Source organism: Numida meleagris, chromosome 1 (assembly GCF_002078875.1).
Source record: "Numida meleagris isolate 19003 breed g44 Domestic line chromosome 1, NumMel1.0, whole genome shotgun sequence".
In the NCBI taxonomy this organism is placed as follows: domain Eukaryota; kingdom Metazoa; phylum Chordata; class Aves; order Galliformes; family Numididae; genus Numida; species Numida meleagris.
The window spans coordinates 30,551,067-30,576,422 of record NC_034409.1 but is presented as its reverse complement, the minus strand read 5'-3'; the positions used below and the strand labels follow the sequence as shown (position 1 = coordinate 30,576,422).

Here is a 25,356-nt window from a genome sequence, read left to right as displayed (position 1 = left end):
GCTGGTTCTGCTCAGTGCAGTTGCTCAGAGGACTCCTATGTCCACGTATCACCTGTCACCACATCCTGTAAATTCAGTACACTATGTAGCTAAATATACACTGTGGGTAGGCATAAAACTTGTCACTCTGTCTAGTGATGGCTCTCTGAGGTTTATCTTTTTTCTTTTTTTAACTCACATGGTTGCATTTACAAATTGCTTACAGTTCTATTACTTTAAAAACAGCTGAATTTGTTCAATGTCATCTCAGATTTTTCACTCTGAGATAAAAACCTGCGTTAACAAGGCTCACTACAAAGCAGACTTCTGGTCAAATAATGTATTTCTAAGCACTGCTGTGGAGCACTGAAATTTATCTGAATGTCACCATTACTGTTATTTCAACATATATCACTGCAATATAACATTAAGCAGTGCAGCTCTCCTCAGACTTACAACCCCAGCAACAAAGCCTATCACACACTGATGGTAGCAGAATCTGTGAAAAGACTTGTTTGCAATTAAAGATGAGAATACTTCTGCGAAAGGATTGCAAACAATTTCCATCTTTTCTTGCTCCTAGAATTCATCTTTTCTGTGCACTTGCTCTGGAAACAGCATTTTCAGGGGAGCAGTGTGTGAAAATAGCAGGTCTGCTTTTGGAGAACTGCTTCATTATGCCTGTGAAAGAATGGCTTCAGTGCCACATGTATGGCAGATACCCATTGTCAAGGTAAAAGGGAACAACTGTGACAAATGAGAAGCTTCCTGAGCTAATTCATTTTGTGTGTAGTCATCTCAGAGCCAAGGGGCTGCAGCTGGGACTGCTGCCTGATTATGCTGAAAACATTACCAAGTCAGACAGCATCCTTCTCTGAGCACCTTAGGGACTAAGCAGACAATCAGACAACTAGTGAAAGAAAAGAACTACAGTTGTTCCTTCCCAGAAAATGAGGAACTGAGTCACAGAGCTAAAAAGTGCCCAGCTCTCAGCTGCCATGGATTGGCATGATAGAATTCAGAGCAGCACAAATATAACAAGTTACAGCAGTTTTAAGAAACTCCCAAACTGAGTCTATAATGCCCGAGACAAATACAGTGTGTCTAAGTAAGATTTAACCATCCTCAAGCAGTCCAAAGGAGGAAAAGTACTTAAAAATACTGTACTTTGTATGTCTCATTTGACAAAATCCACAGCATAAAATGATGGTGCCGGTTATCAAACTAGACAAGCACAGAGTGAAAACACTGCAGTATAAACCAGAGCAGCTCATTAAAAAGGAAGGTATAGACTGCGCAATAATGGACAACATACACCCATCCTTTCTCTGACAGGAATCATTTCACTTGGCATTTTCTTAGTCCCAAACTAACTGAAAGAGTTGAAAAAATAAACCATGCTTTATAATGGGATCTGGGAAGGGGTCAAACGAATGTTTCAGAGATTTTCAAAAGGAATTTATACATCCACTTGGATCTCAAAAACATTCCAGTGAAGTCTTCTGGGCTATAATTACACATAACAATACAGTACTCTCCCCATTTCCTCATCATCCTTCTACATAAGCTCTACATACATTTCCACCAAACTCAAGAGGTGTTTCTCTTCAAAATAAAAGTAGTGCATTTCAAATGCAATACATTATTCTTTGATCTGTAAGTACAGTGCATTTCCACTCCTTTTGATTTGTCCACAGAAAATGGTAACATGAAGAAGGAAGGTGGAGGGTGCATGCACAGGTTACTCCAAGTCTGCATGTACTCACGTACCTGCCAGGATAGGGACAGCTTTGCTCTCTGGGACTCCCTTCTCAGCTGTTTGCTCCTGAGCTGCCAAGTGGAGTGTGTCTGGGATGACAGTAACTTGTCCCTGCCAGTGCATGATAACCAGGAAATAACCCACTCCCTTGATACCAGTTGTAGACAGAACATACAGGAAAGCCAGGAGGAAACAGGTATCTGATGGGAAGAAGGAGGAGCTCAGGAGAGCTACTGTTCTGTGTTCAAAACCCAAAGGACCAAGACTTGACAACTCCAACTCTCAGCAAAATAAAGCAAAGCAATTTGGGACCAAGAAATTCAACGCAGATAGAAATGCAAGAGTAGTAGCTGTGGATTCAAGAAAATTCATGCAGATTCAAGAAAAGCAATACTTCTAGGATAGGCAATATGTTGTGTTTGAACCAGCAGAAAGAATCAAAGAATCACAGAATCACCAAGGTTGGAAAAGACCCCTAAGATCATCTAGAGCAACCATCTATCACCAGCATTATCCACTAAACCATGTCTCTCAGTACAACTTCTAAATGTTTTCTAGAAAAATCTATGACTCTATAGAAAGGCTCCCTCCACAGTGTCTTAAGTTTCTGCTGGGATTAAATGGTTTTCTTCAGAGTGCCTGGTATGGTGCTATGTTTTGGTTCTAGCAGAAAAACAATGTTGATAACATACCAGTGTTTATAGATTCAGCTAAGCAGTGCTGTAGAGAGCCAAGGCCATTTGCAGCAAAGGGCCCAAGGAGCTGGGAGGGAACAGAATCAGGGCAGCTGACTTAAACTGGCCAAAGGGATATTCCATACTGTGTGACATCAAGCAGAAGGAGTTCTGAAGAAGGTGGGAGTTCCTCTGGCTCTCTTCTGCTGCTCAGGGGGCTAACAGAACATCACTCAGGCGGCGGTGAGCAATTCCTTGTGCATCACTTGTTATATACATATACATATATGTCATAATTATTATCCTTTTCTTTTTCTCTGTCTTAGTAAATAGTTTCACCTCAACCCACAAGTTCTACTTTTTTTTTTTTTTTTTTTTTCAATTCTCTCCCCCATCTCACTGGGAAGAGGGGGAGTGAGCAAACAACTGTGTGGTGCTCAGCCACCTGCCGGGTTAAGCTGGTTACCTCAGTTGAACTTGGCCCCTTTTCTTTCAGAGACTCCGCAGGTGATGAGAGCACTGCATACCCATTCCTCACCACTGGGCTCTTCAGCAAACACATTAGCTCAACACAACGATTGACCAAAATACTTACCCGTTTTTCTTTGCTGCTTGACAGACATGTCTAAAATTGGCTAGTGACCAGCAGAATGAAACACTCCACATAATATCAGAAAAAAAAAAAAAAAAAAAACTGTTCCAGGTATATGGCTACACGCTCCTCACTGTGAAAAAGTGCCATATGGCAACAGCTAGGGACGCCAGTAAGAGGACTGGATCTGCTGTCAGTTTTATCAAAGGTGAATTTCCACCTATCCTGGCTCCCCAGGAACACCTGTCACTGGTCACCTGCCCTTCTGTCTGAATTCCCATCTTGAAAGGGCAAGCAGTAAATGAAGATAAAACATAATGTCCCCCTACACGCAGAAGGTCTGAGTGTCAGAGATGACGTTCACGTTGTTTGGCAACTTCACCAACGCAGATGTTTCTTCAGGTTTTGGTTTTTATTTTATTACTGTGTTTGCAAATGTTTCAAAACCTAGCACAGGTCTGAAGAAATGTACCCTGACATCCAAATACTTATGTCAGAAAAGCTCACACTTGTTGGGAGGCTTTTAGAAGGACAGTTCTCTATGAACACAAAATAATATATTGCTTGGTTGTTTTGAAGGAAAATGACTATACCTGTGTATTCTGCATAAGTTCAAATCAGTATTCTCCTATTACTTGCATTGATTAAGTTAATGCTATCAAATTTCATAGCATAAAGCCAGCTAAAAGTCATAGACAAATTAGGTTTGCAAAGTTAAATAGATTTTCTAAGAGATAAAAACTCTCCAAGAGTCAAGTTTTTACCCATTTTTTTTGTGGACAAGACTGTATTTTTACTTCAAGAATATTTTAGCTTCTTGTATGCACTTGATGCTACTGATGGTGGTTTTTAATGGACATAAATTGCACTCACAATGCAATCAAAACAGCTTGTCCATTAGTATAAAACCTGGATAACACAAAATAAATGCAGGATCTGTCCCTGCTTTATATATATTTCAAAAAGAGCAGATTCTGTTCCATTTTGCTGCCAAAGTTTCTGTGTTAAACAATGACACACGTAAATCATAATGAATGCCACAAAGTAGCTAAATTAGCTATTTTTTAGGGAAACGCAAAGAACCAGAAGTAAAAAACACAGGAGAGCCTGAGGACAGGTTTTCCTCAATCTGTTAACCTTCTAATTAATACTCCTCCAAAGGCAGAACATCAGATGTTCTGCAGAAAAAAATAAAGTGACAGGCTACCAATGAAAATGTGAGTTTCCAACTGTAGTAGCAAGGAGTGATCTACAGTTACATGAGACAGTAATTAAAATACAAAAATATTATGAAAAATGCATTTGGAAATCGATTATTATCTTTTCCATGTGCTGATACACTAACACCTGCATAAGGGGAGATGCAGCACTACTCATAAAAAATGTAGTTAATTATCTAACTCTCTTTGACCTCAATTTCTTTCAGGTTATCCAGAAGAAAAAAATTCTGTTCTCCCTGTTTACAACTGTATTCCCATCTGGAATTAATGGGATTATTTCGCTAGTTAGGTTTTGGATACATCAGAGATTTCTCAAAGAATCTTAGCCATAAGCAATGCCTGGCTCACTCTCAGGCAGATTTTAGACCACTCTGACTTTGCATTTGATTGTACTGTCAGATAAAAAGTTGCAGTGAATCATAAGAACAGCAAGAATTAATACCACAGGATTTGCAAAGTGCTCAGCAAGGTAGCTACGGCTACGATGTGTAACTCCACAGAGATGCTGAAAAGCTCCACGGTCTTCCAGAAGTCTGGAGAAACCTGCTCACGGAAGACACGAAAGGGCTGAAACAGTCCATCAACCCCAGACACATGAGATTTAATAATCCGGGCACCACAGGCTCCTACCCATTGGCAAACTCACTAAGAACATCATTAGAAAAATAACACAGAATAGTACACAGCCTACTGCATGATCTGCTGTCTGCTTGCTCTGATATAGAATGTGGGATTATAGACTCATTTTTCATACTTACTCATTCAGTTAACAGCTTTTCCATTACATATGGGTGTAAAAATGTAATTTATTTCCTTAAAATAGTGAAAGTTCTAGTACATGATAATAGCATTATTACACAACCAGCTTTATTACGCATGGTCTTGCACCCAGTCTGAAATTAAGACTAAAAATAGAATGACGCCCATGTGGAACAGGGAATGCTATAGGTGCCAGGAACACACATATGTCAGTGTCTCAGCATCTTGATGATCAGGGCAGGTACAATTAAACACGCTGCGAACATTACTAACTTCATCACTTTCATACAGTGGGAAAAAATAAAAAGCTCATAAAGCTGTTTCTTACTACAAGCAAACATATCCCTTAAAATTAATTGATGCTCTCCTGCATTGGACTGAATTTGATCTGTTGTTTCTCTGCGGGAAAACATGCAATCTATTTTTTAAAAATGAGTCTTATGATTTACATTGGATAAAACGTCCTAGTAAGCAGGACTAGAGTAGAGGCCCCTCCAGCACCCTGGAATGCAGGTTATCTGTCTCTGATATGCTGCCCTAGACACAGAGACATTTCTGCACTGCAGCCCAGAAACAGTGAGAGAAGTGGAGATCTTCCTGCCTGTGGGAGTCAGATGTGGTCTGAGGGTCCCCTTGACAAAACACGAATGAAAATAGCTAAGAAGGGCCTTGTGGATCTGCAGCTCTGGACTGATGCCATGCCACTCTCACAGCCTCTCTTCTGCACCTGGCTGAAGGGATGGCATCTCTGAGCTCCTCATTTTGGGTCTGTTTATCCTCAGAAGAGGGAAACTTGCACTGGCAGGGCATGTGGCATTGCAGGCTATTGTGTATGTTTAAAAACACTTCACCTGTACTTCAGCATCTCCACTGACTATAAGGACACACTGATTAAAATGAGGTGGAGATGTACACACAGCAGATATCTAAAACAGACAGGTGCGGTCTTCTTTATTCCCTCCAAGGAGGGCGAATCTGAAGTGATGTGTCAGAGAGATCAGTGGAAGCAATGGGAACACAGCCTGAGCCATAAGCCAGCCTCACTGTCCATGTGGTCGTGCTGGAGTCCTACAGCCTCCCTCATGATTCATCTTCTCAGGTTGACTTAGTATTTTTACTGTCATAACTTTCGCATTTACATTTCAGTCACAAGTCTCTGCCTTCTTCTCCATATCTCATCTGTGCTTGTCTCCTGAGTTGTCCCCTGAATATCCCATTTATCAGTCGGTCTGAAGGAGCCTTTACACATTAAAAGGACAGTGAGGCTGGGAGGCAGCCAGAGCTTGTTGCAGGATGGAAACCAAAGGTAAAAAGTGCACCTACCCTCAAGCATCACTCGTGTGTAACTATCCATATAAGTTTAGCTGTCTGTGTTCTCCTCTTCACACGTCTGTCTGACTTATGTCTAATTGAAAATGCTCTTCAGGGCAGAGACAATTCAGTCCTTTATTTCTTCCTTCATGCTGTATACATGAGTCTTTGATAAATATTACATTCTAATAATACTAAGCAAGCAAAGTTGCCCTCCACAGTTGTGTGACTATTTTTCACAGCACTGAGAATGGGTTTCCATTTTTCTCTTGCTGCTAAAAACAGTTAAATTTGCAGCATTAATGGTGCCTTTAAAATGGACAGAAAATGTTTGCACTCAGTAAATTACATGAGACTTCATTTGTGTTCTTATTTAACATCGGCCTCAAACAGAAATAATGCCAATAATTTTTTGGAGCTAATTTTACCAGTTTGCTGTTAAAGTTTGTAAAATCTGAAATAAAATCTGCAAACAGACAATGCTATAAAAAAGAATTTCTGGAAATGTTTAATTCCAAAGCATACTGCAGTCAAAGAATCATGATCCTGATCATTTTTACTTGTGATTTAATGCTTTGCTGTCCAAATCTGACTTTATTGTAGTAGAATGGCAATGATGCTAGAGCTACACTATAAATAAAAAAAGCCAAACTTAGTTCACAAGCCAAATAAGTAACTTTAAATAAATAAATAACTCCATCACACTATCATCAGTCAAAAACGCAATTAAGAGGAGTCTCTCACTTTGCTGTTGCAAAAATATGAATCAGTACTCAGGACAGGCTGTTTCAAATAAAATTCCCTAAATTCAACAACGCCAAGGTCGAGGTACTGGAGCTCCATTTTTCAAAGTCAAAAGGATGACAAAAATTATTTGACATCAAGACAAGTCTGTTTCTCTACCTGGCAAACAATATCAAATTCAGTACAGCTTGACACGTCATGTATTTTCGTTTACGTTTTCATTACAGTCCTATGAAGTACAATCATTTATTTTACATTCCCTTGAATCTTCTTGAAAGAACAAACAAAACGTAAAAGGAAGAAGAGAAAAGAAAACACCAGTAAGCTAGAAATTGAAATAGAATTCCATTTCCCATCCTTCTTGTCCTAACCATGAACAACAGTGAACACTGAACAGTGGAGGACACTGGAAAATAAAACAGAACTACTTGACGTTATGCAGCCTTAGTACAGCAGTGATAAATTCTGAGTGCCACTGCAGTGTCACCTCTATGATAATTACACAAGTAATAGATATCTCATTAAAGAGATCTAGCTGTCTCAGAAACGGCCTTTACTGGCAGAGTTAGTTAATAATATATTGGAGAGAAAGGACCCATCAGTTCTCAGATTCTTCGCTAAGGTTCAGTTTTACAGCCTAACATGTCTAGGACTAATAGCAAAAGTCATTCTCACTTTGACATTCCTTCTCCTTACCTCAGCTCAAATGACCCTGTTCTTCACAGGGCCCTGGGTGAGTTTCTCACAGAAGACTCAAACTACCAAAAAATCAAAGGGTAGTGCACAGCATCATACAAAGGAAGTTTTTGGCTACACACTTGTGACCCAGACTCCTTTCTTAATAGCTAGATTCAAAGGAGCAGACATTGGGCAGACTATAGGGAATTATCTCCCTTGCTACCCTCACTATCAGAAGGCATACGAGTACCTGCCATCAAAGGAAATAAATAAATGTTTATATGAAAGTGGAAAGTTGAATCTTAACAGAAAATATGAATTTTCATCTATTAAAATGCTGCTGTAATGTACTACACCGAGTATTGTAAAAGCTTGAAATATGGAACTATTTATTTCTTTGGCTGGATTTCTCCCTCCTCTGAACTTAAGCTATGAAGTTACACAACAACTAGCTTATCTTTCTTTTTCTGATGTCATTTTTTTTTTTTGCAGAAAACATATTCTAATTTAGAAAGTTCCTTCTTGGTAGTCTAAGAAAAGATATCAGCAATGTTTTCACAATAAAAGACCAACAGGCTTTTTGCAGAGTCACTGAGAATGATGCTACACAATGCCTCCACCAATAGTGATTGCAAACTAAATATTTACTTATCTTTACACGGTCTTGGCAAAACACCTTGTGCTCTAGAAGAAACAGAGTGAGTAGGCAGCCTTGGCAGCTGGAATGAAACGTTAGGAGAACGTACCTGCATGACAATAAGAAGGTCAAACACCAAGATGAAAGAAGCCAAGAATGCTCTTGAGACCTCATCACTTGGCAGAAATCCACGATTCAACTTGTCCCAGCTGATCCAGTCAGTAGTGATGACAAGCACAACTACAGAGGTCAGGGTAAATAGGACAGTCCTGCAAGGGAAAGAAAGTAGTTCAGAGAGAATATGATAGTAATGAAGATACATCTTTCTATTTTATCTGTCTTCTAGCAGTCAACCATTGCTATATTAGAATCTTTCCACTGATGAAAGGACACTGAAGAAAACTAAGTGTCCAAACAAATCATGCAATTCAAAAAAAAGAAGTAGTCAGCTCTTTCTTCAGTAAAAAGAAAGTTATTAACAAGTACAAAGCACACTGCAAAATTAGGCTGGCATATATCACTCTTGTTCTTCATTTCGTATTTTTTTATTTATGATGTTAATCAATTAAGTAAAATAAAATAGAGCTATTAAAATATACCAAAGACTATATAATCTACACCACATTCAAATCAACAATTTGAGAGAATACTTCATAAGGCTCTAAGGACATTTGAACCTTTGAAAAATCTTCTCTCAGTTGTAGGAGCCACAGGACATTAATTGTGAAGGCTGAATTTTATATAAAACACATATCTGTATGAAATAAATTTTCGTTGCACTAAATTAATCCTTAGCATTTTCTGTGGGTTGTAGAAAAATGCCACATTGTATCTCCTAAGAGGTCATTTGTACAATTTTTTGACACAGTATTTCTGAGAAGTCAATGAAGAGTGAATTAAAAAAGCAACAATGCCTGCATATGAATGATGTGAGAATTCCAGAAGACACATTTGGGTACTTCATGCAATTCTGTGATATGGTATTGAAATAAAATTCCTTCTTGGGATGGGGCACCCACAGCTTCCCTGGACAGCCTGAGCCAGTGCCTCACCACCTTTCAGATGGCAGTGATAACTGATTGAATTCCTCGTTCAGTGGAAGCAGGGAAATGTGCTGGTAATCTGATGGGGAGCAAGGCTTATTCCATTAGCCATAGCTACCAGAAAATCCATGCTGTAATAGATGCATACCAACATCTGAATGTGTACATAGAGCTAAATTATTGTGGCTGTGTGGCGTTTGTTCTTGAGCAATACAGTATAATTTCCTTCAGCTACTGAGGGCTGTAAAAACTGTGAAGAATATTTCCTATGACAATTCTAACCAGGGCAAGTACTCGGCAGAGTAAAAGAAACGCCTGTATACCAGTAGCCACAGACTACCAGTCTGCAGACATTCATTCTTATACATCAGTCTTGGCTGTGTCTGCATGGCACAAATAAGCACATTGGCGTACACATTTGTACTCATGAACAATTCTTCTGAGATATGATGGGCTGTCTCTTTCACAACATAATGAGACACAGAAGGGCTTGATTGCTGCTATCTTTATCTTTGTGCATTTATTTTCATTCTTAATAAATAAATTCAGTCATATTCAACACTGTGGTTGTCACTGTAACAGTATCCCCTGAGTGCATTACCCCACCTGGGCCAGAAAAAAAAAAGGAATGAGGTATATTATACTTAATTAGACCTCAGAAATATTCAAGCCTGCTTATTTCTAAAACATTTGCCTCACTGCTGTGAGTACTGAAGCTGACAGACTCCTACAGGTTCCACTTTGGCATATGTGGAGGTCAATATTCTCACTTGAGATGAGATCTCTCTCCAGAAAGAGCACAGACCTCAGCACTTCTCTATTGCCAGGTGGAAACTGCTCTGGCTGCTGGGTGCAATGACTTTCCTTATCCTCATTTTGCAGAATTCATGTCTCCCAGTGGTTTGGTAGTTTAGAAATTTAGTTGAAGGCTGCACAGTTTGCTATGGGAACCATGTACCCAGAAGTTATGCTCAACGCTATTCTGCTTCAGTCCTCTTAAATTATGCATTTCATTTTGGAGCCAGAGTTCAAAGCATATAAGGTCAGACTTTGGCTTGTATGCAAGCAAAGGAAGACATATTTTTATGCATGCTTCATCAGCATGCATGCAAAGAACAGTGTGCGTGTTCAAGCCCTGATTTCCTTGAGGAAATGCATATACACTTAAAAAAACACTTCATTATTCATTCTGGAATGTCGAATAGGGAGGGAAGGGAGCATAGAATAGGCTGCTAATAGAATAGGAAAATGTGAAACCGATAAAAGTGGTTAGAAAGAGACATTTGAAATGGTTGCATTAGCACTCAGTTGTATTTTTGACCCATGATACTGGAACAGCAAAATATTCAATACATGTTCTTGGAGTTATTATAAACTGAGTTTGTCTGGGTTAGAGTTCACTCCATTTCTTGTGAAAGTACATCACTGCCCTAGTATTGTGGGGACTAAGAGAAGCTGAGGATTTAGCTTAACCTGCCTTGTACCAGATGACACCAATGTGAACTACTCCGCAAAATTTAGGCCAGTGAAGTTTGTCCCTTACTTTGCGATGCACATTACTAAGAAAGAGCTATGTCATCACATTATTTGCAGCGCTGTTGGGAGGACCCCTCCATTTTCTGCTTATAAAAGGGCTATGAAGAGAAAGGCAAGAGAGGGATGACTCTTCTCTCTAGCAGACGTTAGGAAATGCAGCTTCTTTCTCCTTGTCACAAGGAAATGTCCTTCCATTTTTCACTTCTAAGTCTAGTTTGCTGGATTCAATGACTACGTGCCCTGGTCACCTAATCAGATATGGTAATACATATCTTACAGCCAAGCCCTTACTTTCCAAGATACAAGGGTGCTCTGAAGAATAAAAACAAACAATGCCTGAAACAACAACAAAACAAAACAAAACAACCACTGTCCAAGTCAAGTACATGCTGAGAAGTAAAAATTATTAGGTAGATCCAGAAAAGTCAGTACTATGATTACCACTGTTAGTAATGATCTAAAATCGCCAGTTCTACACTGAACTGAGAGAAAGGTTGAAGATAGAAACTTTTCACTGCTGGGCACCTCTTAATAGCAGGTGATTTTTTAAAATTGGTATCTCTACAATCTTTGGTAGCTAAGACAGAGATTTGTCTTGAATTTGTCAAAACAAATCACTCGTGTCAAACTAAATCCATGCTGCTGGCCCTCATTTGCCAACACTTTGCAAGGGTCAACCTGCACTGAAGACAGTCATGCATATTCTATTCTGCCTTTGGAAAATATCAGACCATATTTTTTTTTTCTGCTATGTCAATAAATTTCACAGTGTGCTCATGGAGCATGCACTGGGCTTCTTCGTTATGAGATGGTAGACTTCATATGTTCACCTAGAGACAAACTATACAAACCCTGTACACATTAGGCTGGCATGCAGTGCACTTCACAACTTATGCCAAAGAAAGAACTCTGCTAACAGAACAATCATTGGAAGCAGCACGCTTTGTTTCATTGTGTGCATCCATACACACCCACACTGCCCAAAATGCAAGGGCTATCATGAATATCTTCCACCTGTTTTAGCCTCTCAGGCTGAAAATACTGTACCTTTCTCTTAAACAACTCCTACTTTTTCAAAAATCACATATAAAATTCTCCCCAAGATATCAGAAAACAGAAACACACATTAAATAAACCAGAAAAACTTGTAAAGTGTAATGGAAAAAATAACCTGCATACAAACATCAAGGACACAAAGCCACTGCACTCATTCTATCACAGAGAGGAAAAGTAATACAAGCAAAATAGGGCCAGTTGAGGCCAATATGCTTCCCCTAGGAAAAAAGAAATATATCATAGTAGTATCTATGTGGGTGAGCAGAGTTGTGCAGACAATGATCAAAAGTTAAAACAGCAGGGCTACCCTCATCCACTCTCCAAAATACTGAGGATAGGGTAAGATTTCCTATAAAGATCTTCCAGGAGTATAAATCCAAAATGTTCAATTGAAGAAAGACAAGCGTTCAAAATGCAGTGTGGTGAGTAATCCATCCACAGTGCTGTGAAAATCTAAGTTTTCTTGTGAAGATCCATTGCCAGTATCCTTCCCCAGTAGATGTTTCCATTCCTACTCTCTGGTGTATTTCATAGATGGTATGACCAAACAGTGGCAAAACTAATGACTTTTCCCATCGCCTTCTGGCAGGCCTGGTTTGTTTCCTCTTCTGAATGGTAGAGTAACATGTGATACTCACCTTTCTAGGATATCAGGAGCAGGAGTTGTCACACTGCCTCCTGGACATAACTGTGTTAACAACTAACCTCCTAAAGGAGCTTTTGTAAGCGCAGCCTGACACTGAAGATTCTCAAGACTCTGCAGAGATCCTTACAATGTTGTTTTGCCCTCGGCTCTCTGCAGACATTGCCCTTGCTCTGGAATACTAGTCCATAACTCTTCTCCCTTTATTCTGCACCCACTCCATGGTAAGCTTATGAAATATGAATGAGATGAGCCCAGACTTAATCGTGGAGAAAACAGTGAGCCTGGGGATCTGCAATGCAGTCATGCAGTCTAAATGCATAACTGCATTCAGATACATCAAAAAATCTCTAGATGCATAACTAGCAAGAAATAAAGACCTTCTCCTACAAGAATCTAGCAATTTGGGAACTCCTCTCTGAAGAGTCTGCCTGGGATCATCACAGCTTAGACTGTACAGTTCTGAATGCCAATTGCCTGTCATCTTGGGGATTGCAGTCAGGCATCTGAAATGCCACTGGCCCATCCCATTCCTTAGCAGTCCTTGAAAGAGCACCATGTGCCAGAGCAGCAGATGGACTCTGAAACACTGAAGTATGTTCTGGAGGAAGAGCTGTGGGAGACAGTCACAAAAGGAGTGGAAGAGAATACACGTGCTTTGCAATCACTACAACCGATATCCAGTGCTGATGCAAACCTAAGACATTCTGTCTTTTTCTCAGAAGTAGAGGGAGTACATCATTTAGTTTTATTCAAATTCTAAAATAACAGCACTGTCACCAGCCTTACTGGTAAGAGTTTCCCAATGATAGCTGTAAACTGTCCATGCCAAGTGCATGCTTTCACTCAGTAACTTTATGGGCCACAACAATGGCAGTTCAAACTGGAAGGCTGGCTTGCCTGTGATTACTTCATTAGATCAATATGTGAAGCATGAAGTTACTGATGTTCTCAAGTCTTGTCTGAGAGGACACAATGTGCTGTGGTGATCTTAGGTCCTGACTGCCTGAGGACACCCTCTTTGGATGTTTTGTATGTCCTAAATTCCACATCAGGAATTCTCTGTCCATAGCACATCCCCTCCAGAGCTATGCCAGAAGTACCTCAGACTCTACCCAGCCACATCTTGAGGGAGCACAACAAGCCTCCTGTCTGTGTTATTTGTCTGTACTAAATTGAACACTGAACAAAACAGAATTTGCATACAGGAATATGAAGACAAGCTAAGAAATACATATACATATATATAAGCTCACAGAACACTTAATGTTGGAAACAAGAACTGCTTCCACTCAGAGCCTCCTATTCTTCATGTCAAAATCAGCAGGACAAAGTGTACCACTGAAACAAGTTCTGGTCCACGACGGAACCGCATTTCTCAAACTGTCACACAGTGAAAGAAAAGCTTTTCACTGCTCAAATATCAAATACAATTCTTTACCCAACCATACACAAGGGGAAGATAATACTACCTTCAATTTACTAGCAGCTTTGAGCTGTTCTTTGTTGGAGCTACTTAGAATTTTCTTCTGTCTTGCATGACCCTCTGCCAAATCTTTTATGAAGCTGCAGCTTTGATGATCGGATAGCAAGAATTCTGCAAAGATCTACTGAAGAGATGAAAGGTAAACTTTGACTACTTTTCCTCGTCTTCATTTTGTCTTTTGCAAGAGGCAAAAAAGCAATATCTTGCCCTTTGACCACACCTTTTCCAGAAAAAATCCACCTGCGTTGAGTCAAAAGTAACTCTTAGATTTATACAACATAGTACTGTGAGAACTTTTCATCACACTTGACCCATAATTTCCACTAAGCTGGGTTATTTTGAAATTGCTAAACATAGCTAGGAAGAATTCCAGATATTGCTTAGTACTATGCACATTTGAGACAGATGGACACATTAATGACAAAATTAAATTCTGCATTTCTGTTATTGTTCATTAAAGAAATGACCATATATAATCAATACAATATATAATATATACGTAGGCTTACAAAACAAAGAAAATTAACAAGCATATATTCTGAGCGCATTTAAACACTGAATAGAACCACCAAGCAGTTAGCCACTATTTGTCAAAACTTCCAGCTTCAGTCGGCGTGTAGGAAACAGAAAAGCAATTCTAATCAATGTTTAATAAATTGTTATTTATGTTTTCAGTTGTGGTCGTTTATAACATCAATTTTTCATGAATCTGACAAAATAGTTAAAAGTACCCTGTGAAAATGGATACAGAAAAGGAAGAACAAATTTTACTGGTCTTGATATTTAAGAGTGTTTTCCAGTCCTCAGGAAAGAGAGATCATCCATCAACTTAAATACTTTCCATAATTCTTAATCTGAGAGTCAGCACTGGCCAAACATACTGTCCCACAGTGTACAATAACGATAAAGAACAATGCTACTGCAGATGTTCATATGCAAATGCCAACACTTTTTATTTCACTTGTTTTAATTAGAAAGGGTTCTGTTATTAAATCTGTCAAAAATAGCAACTCCAAACCCGTTTAAAATAAAATATTTCCTCTGCCTGTTGCTTGGTGTCAGCACCACTTCTGCAATTAAGCAATTGCAAGGGACAGATGCTGTGCTGGTGAAAGGCATCTGGGTTCCCTGGAGCAGCACAGATTTGAGATTCCAGCTGGTCTCCGCTCTCCTGCCCTGGGTGGGACAGTGCTCTGACAGGAGAGAGCAGGGGGTTGGGAGCTCTGCCTGCACCCACCAGCAACTATTGCAGTGCAGCAACGTGGTGTATTGCCATGAAGGGAAACAGTGCTGAGGGACAGACAATGTGCATGTGTCTTGTGGGCTGAACTGAGTACACCTCCATCCACTACTGCAACCCACTAGGTGAGATTCCAGAGAGATATTTCCACTTCAAAGGACAAACATGTGGAAGAGGCATGGAATAATAATACCACCAGATTTCAGAGCTCCATATACCTCATGGCATGATGCACATGCATAAGTAAGAGGGAGATAGTATATTACCATCAAAAAGATCTATTTACCTAAATATCATTTAGAAGAAAACTGTTACTAATAAAAACATTGAATTGCATTTTGTTTTTCAAAAAATTAACAGTAGAATATTTCCGACTTCTGTCCTACAGCAGAAAGTAATGGATAAGTAACTCAGCATTTGCCAGTAACTGGGAGATCTGAAATATCAATTCTGAAATTGTCAATTCTGAAATATTTTCTATCTTGAATAAGGACTATCAAAGGGAAGCCTATGTTGGGACTGTCTCATAAATGCTTATTAATAGTACATGCTGTGCATTTTGAGAGCCTTGTATTCCCACTAAAGTCTTCTAATCTATGCTTGTTGTTGTTCTGCCTGGTGAGTAGAAGAAAATGGACCACACAGAGAATGAAGAACTCTGTGTATAAGATACAACTGAAATTATTTATTCTGCATTTTATATTTTCATTATACCTAGAAAAATGAAAAACACCTTTATGAATATAAGAAGTGCTAGTTCATTTTTTCCAATTATATCCATTTGGCAAAGAAAAGCTGTTCCTCTCCTGCAAACCTTCCTTTGCTTCTAGGCTTAGACTGTGACAGTTGTGAATTTATTACAGTGTACCAATATGATTCCAGAGCTACTTGGGATTTTTGTACAAAGATTTGTACAAAGTCTTATAAAGTCTGAAATTACATTTATGTTAATGCACAGAGAAAGTACTTTGCTATGTTTCATGTTATAAAGTGAATAAGATTAGGCAATGTAATCACATGGCAAAATATTAGAATTCTAGAGAGCATCATTTTTTATTATAGGTAGAAGCATCTTTGAGTTTCCTTTTGCCACATCATTAATTTACTAAAATGAAAGCGTTATCTATTTCAAACACCAGCTCATTTAAATTAAATTCATCAGCCATAAGCTTTAAGTCTCAAATGCTGTTTCCTATCTGTGACACAGAAAAGGAAAAACAGTTTATGGAGGTTCATGGTCTTGCTTGTAAAAAATATTTTCAATCAATACCTATCATACACAAAGTAGTATAGGATTCACATGAGTTATATCTATGGCACTCTAGTTCATGCTCAACTTCCAAAGTTAGAAGTTAATTGCTTAATTCCCGTGGAATGCATTTTGAAAAAAAACACACCGTGCAATTCTACGTAAGGTAAAGAGTTCTTCTGGTTTACTTTCAGATGGATACATCACTTACTCTATCAACAGGATGGGGCTGGAAGACAGTTGGCTCAAGAAACAACAGAAACAAATTTCAAAATTGTTCTTAGAGCGATGACTTAGGATAAATCTGCCTTGCAATTTGTCAGTGAAAATGGTTTGTACGCAAGCAAGGGCAGTTCATCAATACAAGAAATTTTCCTGTGAAACAGCTGACCAGTATTGTGAGGAATGGTGTCAGACGTAGGCACAATTCCCGCACCTCATTGCACTCAGGGAACCAGGAGGTAGGGCACTACCTCAGTTGCATGAGGTGGGGAAAACAGGCCAGGGGCAAATACCTGTTTTGTGTGATTCAGAGCAGGCATTTGAATACCGTTCAGAGATCAGTTGAATACCATGACAACCAGGCTTTTGAATACTATATGACAATATTTGTTCAATATCTCCTGTTGAAGTTTCTCTACTTTGTACAATCAAGTAAATAATACAATTGTCTGGACACCAATTTCCCACACCAAAACTGTGTGTCTAAGGGACTAGCTTTCATGTTTTTCTTTTGTTATTTTCAGTTCCTGACACAAGTGAGGTAAAGGCTTAATATTCACCTTGAGGGGAAAACATAGTGTCATGGTTTTATGATTTTTGTTATCGGTATTCCACACCATAACATCATGTAGTGCACTGAGAGTTAAAGAGCTAATGCTCCAGTTCTGTGGATCATCGATAGAAGAGAAGAAGAACTACATCTCCCAGAGGACTGTTCGCTGTTCTGTTACCGTTTTCCATTCAGAGGGAAAGATAAGATCTATTTGCATATCACTAGACATGCTCTCTCTTCCCTTCTGCTCATCTCAGCAGCGTCTCGCCTTCAGCATTAGAGTAAGGCCTCCAGTTTTTTGGACACTCTCTTTCATTTTATTTGATCCATTATCTTCATTTCCAATTATACTGCATTATATTGTGTTATCTTGTATTCTGATATCTTATTTAGTAAATTAGTTTGTTTCTCCTCAGATCGTTGCCGCTGGTTTGTTTTAGGCCCATCTCCCTACCCTTTCCCTTTTCCCAGAGCGTGGGTTCGTGGGTTCCCCCACACCATTAGTCACAGAACCGGGCCGAACCAGCCCATAAACCATTGACACATAGGATCATGTTCCAAAATGTTCAAAACAGGGGCTTTGGGTTTCCATATTTCCAGTAAATGCCATAGGTTACGAGTAACAATATTCTCGGCCACTTTTTCTCAGTTATCTGAAAAGTCTCCTCATCATTGCAATTTGAAATGGCAAAAAGCTTTTGAAATGGGAGAAAAGAAGATGCTTTTAAAATTAGGATTCCTGCCAAGAATATACAGACGGTAAGTCAAATGCTATTCTAAAGCCTAAAATTAAGTTCTTCACATTTATAGGAGGACCTAGAGGTACATCCCAACAATTCTGCAGCTCTTCAGAGTTCAAATACATTATTCAATTTGAGTTTTATAAACAAGCAAGTGCATAAGTGTGGATTTAACATCACATTTTTGAGCCTATCAATGCTCTGGGGTATTTGAATTCACAGTCAGTTTAAGAAAAATACACTGATTTCCAAAGGATGTTGAAGATTCAGTTAACACAATACAACTCAGAAAAGCTATAAAAATAGATGAACTGACACATTATTTAATGAATAAGTTTATTTGTAAAATTCTTCATTCATCCAACTCTGAAGTCCTCTGTACAAGAAAGATATAGGCCTGTTTGAGATGGTCCAAAGGAGGGCTACTAAACTGATGAGGAAGCTGAAAGGCTGAAATACTCAGAGTTGTTCAGCCTAGAGAAGACAAAGTTCTGAGGAAACCTTGTTGTGGCCTTTCAATACATAAGGAGGCAAAACAAAGAGAGAAGATGTTTTAATAGGGCCTGTAGCAACGTTAAAGGGTAACAGTTTTAAACTGAAAGAGGGGAAGATGTAGATTAGATATAAGGAAGAAATCATTCATGATGAGGATGGTGAGGTACTGGAATAGGTTGCCCAGAGGAGTTGTGGATGTCACAGTCTTGAAGGCATCCAACTCCAGGTTGGATGTGGCTTTGAGCAGTGTGGTGTAGTGGAAGGTGTCCTTGCCCACAGCAGAGGAGTTGGAACTAGGTTAGCTTTACAGATCCCTTCCAATTCAAGCCATTCTCTGATTATATGATTATTTCATAATTATGGAATTACATTATTCAAATTTTATTACACAATTAACAAAACATTAGCGTTGATCAAATCTTTACTACAACAGACAACACTGAATCAGGTCTGCTATATGTACTTTGGGATATTATAAGCTCATTATTTCCCGCATTTAAATTTTTGGTTTTTTTTTTCCCACTCAATAGTGAACTCTGCTACATTTCAGCTATGTGAATAAACAATTATTCATTTAATGGTGAGCACTACTACATATGGCTTAGTTCAGTACCCAACATTTTATAATCAACTCAGATTCAGTCAGAAATTTACTGATACATGGGTTTTGTACAAATTTACATGTGAGCTAACATCTAATCTGTCATTACAGTCAACAGAGATCTAGTGTGACATTCATTTGCCTAAGTATACATGTCTAGAGTGATATGGGGCACTTGCTTGACCTTGTGGTAGAAGTCCTGCACCACATCTGCCAGGTCTGTGCATCTTTTTCACTAAAGCATTTCAAATTGTAGTTGATGCCTTTGTTAATTAACTCAATCCCTCCTTTATTCGGTCTGTGGAGCCTAGAAAGTGATTCATGAGACTGAAAATAAGTTTCTGCTCTGGGTAATTTGAATGTTCCTTGCCTGCGCTGGTCAGAGCTTTTCTGCCTGTAGTAGGAGCTGGTATGTTGACAGCCATTATTAAGACAAAAACATCAGGCACCTGAATCTCAAAACTGATAAATTTTCAGTGTTTTAATATTTTTTTCTTCAAGAAAATAGAGAAAGTTAGCTTGAAATGAAACATAAATACAGTTTATTTCAGAATTGTCAAAGCACATCTTCAAAGAAAATAACTCTATCTAGAAACTGTGAAATGAAAAATGTCAGTAAAAAGGTAGTTTTGTGGGGTTTTTTTTGGCTTTTAAAAAACACATTTTAGAAAATTGAAGTGACTTTGCATAGCATCTTTACATTTTAGTCTTAAAATTATCCCTGCAGGTTGTTGGGAAAAAAAAAGTCATCATTTCCTTCTGCTGTTGTAATTATGAGTTACAAAATACTAAGGATAAAAACAGTCAGATTTTTCTATGTAGAACATAAAGAATACACTGCCTTTCTCCAGCTGTTACGTCGCTGCTCTTAAACAAAACTTTTGATAAGAGCAGGTTGGAGAGCTGTAAGATATGCATTCATATTCTCACAAATTTTCATACAGTATTTTATGTTCACACTCAAAATTTAAAAAATACAAGTAAAATTTAGAGTAATATAATCATAATAGTTTCATAGCTCTCTGTGTTCTGGATTAGATAAGTTGTATATTTCAGCTATACAGTAGTTTGTGAGAATTAGAAATTTCTCATTATTTTAGGTTTCATACACCACAATATCTATGAGATGTAACTTCCCAAGATGTAGTGTCTTTTACATTTGTGTAAAACTTATCAAAGTAAAATACAACTGCTTTGAACCACTCTTTAATGTGTTGGTTTTTTTCTCCCCAAAGCATTTTGAATAAATGCAGGCTCTTTCATCTAACAAGTCAATTACATTATGATTAAGTGTATTTCCAAAACAACTCCAAAGTATACAAACAAGAAAAACACAACACAAAGCTTTAATCTTTCATTCTGGGCAATGTATTTTTATGCAAAACAAACAAAAGAATCTTCCACAGAGTATACATCTTACCCAATAGAAAAAAAATATATTTTTTTTTTTTTTAGACAGCAAGATGAGCAAGATCTGGCTGTATGAACCAGCAGCAGAGATCCCAAGATAGTAATAACAGGAGGAGGGCCAGTAGATCAATAGGGGAAATAATTATGTCCCTCTACTCAGTACTTTTTAGATCACATGCAGAATAATGCATACAGCACAAGAACAACATCAATAAACAGAAAACAACCTGGGAGTCCTGGTGTAAACTAGCTTGAACATGAATCATTGATGTGCCCTTGCTGTCAAGGAGGCTAACGGTATTGGCTGCCAAGTATCAGCAACAGGTCAAGAGAAGTGATCCTTCTCCTCTGCTCAGCATTGGTGATTGTTGTGTCCAGTTCTTGGTCTTCCAGTACAAGAAAGACCTGGACATACAAAAAAGATTCCAATGCAGGGCATTAATATTAACAACTAAGCCAAAAAAGGCATGAAATTACTCCCCTTTTACTCAGTCATACTTGTTAGGTGGCCATCATGTATTAGTTTTTCATAGACTTCCTCTTGTTATTGACAGACTTAAAGAAGTCTTTTTGGTTGTCTGATACTGCACTGGCCTATGTCAACATAAGCTGAGCTTTGGCTTTTCTTGTTTTCTCTTTATAAGTGTTTGCTGTTTGGTTAAACCCTGACTGTGTCAGGAAATGGCTATATCCCCTCCTCACACAGAAACTTGATATTTCAGACAAAGCCATGTGAGTTAATCCTTCACTAATTTCAAGAACTCCTGGTAGAAACAGCAATATTCAGAGAACTCTAGTAAGATCTAGTAAACCCAGACAGAGGCTTCTTCACCCCACTGTATCCTTGCCATTGAAAGGTGCAGAGGTTCAGATGAACACTTATCCCTGGGGATTTGATTACCATGCTATTGGCTATTCTGAAGAGACTGGATCTCACTAGTTTTGATGAGAAATGATGAGAAAATTTTTCTCAATGAAATTTTAATCAAAAGTGATGCATTTCTGAATGTTTCAGTCTTCTCAAAAAGTTTTGTTGCAGGATTCCCAACAAAGTGTAAGTAAAGGTCCTTTCCTCTTGAAAGAACTTGTCACCCTTTGCTCAGTCTCTTCAACATCTCATGCTCAGAATTTGCTAGATTCATCCCCTGTAACTGTAGTTAAAAATAACCAACAACCAGATCTCCTACCATTTGCTTTTAGTTAATGCCCTGCATGAATTTCAGTGCATTCTGTAATCCGTAATATGTCCTGTCTGACCCTAAGACACGATGATGTTTTGGTCATCTAGGACGTATGCAAATGGCTGCGGATACCTTAGCACAAACTAAGGCAGGGACACAGTCCAATGCTAGATAACACTGCAGAGTTCAGGCAGAGTGGATTGACAGTAAATGGAAAAAGGCATCAGTTTTGTCATCCGTCCCCCCCTCCCCCGGAGTGGCACTTGTTGCTTCTCCCATGTTTTTCTGTTAGTGTCCATCTTCATTAGGGTAATAATCAACTGCAAAAAGCATTTAAAAAAGGAATAAACACCCCACCTCTTACACTGGTCCAACAAGGCAGTTCTTTCACTGGAGCTAGGCTAGAATGGGAAGGGTGGGGGGGAACAGCCCTTTTCCCTTGCACAAGAAACAGGTGAGCTTTTAGAACAAGGGGCCACAGTCAGCTCAGGTTAGGTATTTACGCAACTTCCACAGACCCACATACTATATCAGCTTCATCAACTTTTACTTTGCCTTCATGATCATGTTGAGCTCAAACAGCACAGATAGTGCTAGAGACCTTCAGTTTCATGGATATTGTGCCGATCTAAATTTTGCCAAATATACATTGTGTTTTAACAGAATATTATGTCAAATACTTCACTACAAGCTGATGAAGTCCACTCTAGTTTCACAACTATACAATCCTTTTCTTCCTACAAAATACTTCAACACACATTTGAAAAGCATAAAAGCCTACACCTCCCCATCACTTGTATGATTGCTGCTTCCAGCAAGCACCTACAGGGAGCAGCTCAAAGAGAACTTCTGGAAGGGCTATAGTTTACAGTGCCACACTTTCCCTCAAAACACAGAACCTATATGTTGTTGTAAGACTTTGAAACAAATCAGCATTTGGACAGACATGTCTCCTTTGATCAACAACAATTGGAGAGACTAGGATGAGTCAAGTTTTTGGACATCTGCAGTGCAAATGCCTACATCCATTTCACAAAGGTTGTAAAACTAAGGACTGGATACAGCCTCTCAGAAAGCTTTCTTAAGCCTTTTTGATCAACTTTGTTAATCAAAATAAAATTAACTTGGATTATTTAGTCATGGTACAGAGAAGACATTAAATTAATTCTTCACTCAGTTTTTTGGCTTTACGTTTTTCCTTGGGAGCCTTAAAGATAGCTGTCATCTCAAGGTAGGAGGCCTGGAAAAGCAAATGTGATTTATAGTCAGTCCTGATCCTTTCCAGTCATCACTTGCAATCTATCACAGTCTGCACACCATTGCTGTACATCAACAAACAAACAACAACAAAAAACAACAAAGAAGAAGGAATACATCTGAGGCAGAGGCTACCTCCACTAAGTTAAAAGTGCTGGATTTTGGGAGGAATGGACTTCACAATGAAAACCCTTCAAATATTATGAAATATTATACTAGACCACCTATCATTTGTGTTTGTATAATGTCCACAAGCTGTGTAACAGATGACTGCTTTTATATGTAAATGCCATTTGACATTTAAAAGTTGCTGCAGAGATGGATTATACAGGAACAGGGTAACCAATGGTCATATAAACCACACATCACAACACATCTGCAGGTAGCATCCCTCAAAAAAAAACTGCCCATAGCTGCATTCAGTGTGGAATCTTCCGTAGCTCATAAGTTCATGAGAAAATGCTGCATCTGAACAAGACTTAACAATCCTTCTAATGATTAACGCTGTTTTCACTTTCTCTACCAATTAAAAGATAGTTTCCCTGAATTTGCATAAATCTAATTCTGAGACAAAACAAGTTTAATTCTGGAATTACATTAGCATCAAATTTGTTCAAAAAGCAGGATATGTGGCTCTGTAACGAATGACATGAGCAAACCTATTGATTTACTCAAATGTGAAGAATTGAGAATATAAAGGCTTTTGGTGACAAGGCAGAATTCAAGGACAGTATACAGATTACCTGTTAACAACAACAGAGTGTTTCATTATTTGGTAAGTCACGATGCTTCAAAATATGCGGACAAGTGTCCTCAACTCTCTTTTATAAAGATGATAAAAGATCCACAGTGGATCATACCATCAGTTTCACACAGAATAGCTCTGCCCTAGGAGCTCTTCAAAACTGAAAGGAATACATACTGCCAAGAGCTTCTTACTTCCATTATTGCACTTTATTACTGAGAAATTATATTTTAAGCCTGTACTTCTGTAACCCAAGACTGGTTAATGATTGTTTTAGTACATAAACTACTGAAAAAAATAATAGAATGTAGCAAATAGAAATTCTTCTTTAATTGTTGGGTTATTTTACAGTAAAGTAACAGTTGATGCTTTAGGCTTTATATTCTTCTTTGACTCTGCCCATATTCTGGCTTCCAGTGTCATTCATGTCCACATGAAAAAGCCGCAGCGGAAAACAGGCCACGCTCTTTTGAAGCTGCGGCATGCTCTTGGCAGTGTTCTGGATCTTGGCTCCCAGGAGGCAACAAACCTCTCAAGATTCTCTGTCAGGCCATCAGAGGGGAGCCTCAGTGCCTTCTGACAGGGAGTCACCCACTACAAGCACATGGCATTTATTTTTATGATATCCACTGCAGGCTGCTGGTATTGTTTCTTCTTGCAGATCTTGGTCACGGGTGTCTATATCTGCAAGAGCTTCATATCTAGTTTTGGTAGCGAAGCTGGAAGGCGGGGACTGAAGAGGTGCCCTGATTTTGTGGGTCATCAGGGATGAAGGTGCCTCCTTCTCAGCGTTGTCCGCTACTGGAATATGAGTATTAAACAACCTATCTGTCTCTCAGTGCCTCTAAATACCACAAAGCCATTTAACCACTTCTTGCACCTCAGCCACTTGTTGTAGAAACCCATCCACTTGCACATGTCTCCTACCTTATCAGTAAGAGAAGTAAAAATCAAGGCACTCAGAGCAACCAACCCCCTGAACTCATGAGTCTCATTTCTTACCAGTTCAGACTGAGTGAATGCACCAGATATCTCCAAAGATTTCCCTAAGGGGCACTGGTTTTAACCCTTAAGTGAGTGTCCAACACCATACTGGCTAAGATCAAGAGTGCTTCCTCTGGTAGTGAACCTGCACACCCTACCTGCGCAAACTGCTGCACCACTGACATAATTATTAGCATTTTAAGATGGGGTGAGAGAATGGATAGATCAAATAAATGAGAACTTCATAGAGTCCAAAGACCTTAGAAGGTATTTTCATTGAAGTGCCACTTGAACTTATACCTAAAGTAGGATCCTAAATATATATCAGATAACTACATTTAAATAGCCTGGCCTCATGTAGTACCACAACCACGCAAATACCACATAGGTAAAAGTCAAAGAAATTTTAGGTGACATAGCATAGAGTACAGCAAAAGAAGGTGATGACAGTGCCTTCTAATAGGACACAAATGCCACAGAGGAAGAAGAAAAAAAAACTGCTCACTCCTTCCAATAACTAGTGACAGCTCAAGAGAAGCAAAACACAACCACTATGCTGCTA

At 38.8% G+C, this 25,356-nt stretch overlaps 1 protein-coding gene across 4 annotated transcripts in view; it reads right to left on the bottom strand.

Moving 5' to 3' along the window:
• TMEM117 (transmembrane protein 117) overlaps positions 1–25,356 on the bottom strand; it is a 213,609-nt gene that overhangs the window by 32,416 nt on the left and 155,837 nt on the right. For all 4 annotated transcript variants that reach the window (XM_021384987.1, XM_021384986.1, XM_021384988.1 and 1 more), the window contains exon 6: positions 8,463–8,622. In XM_021384987.1, the coding sequence (XP_021240662.1) occupies positions 8,463–8,622 (160 nt within the window). The remainder of the gene's footprint in view (positions 1–8,462; positions 8,623–25,356) is intronic.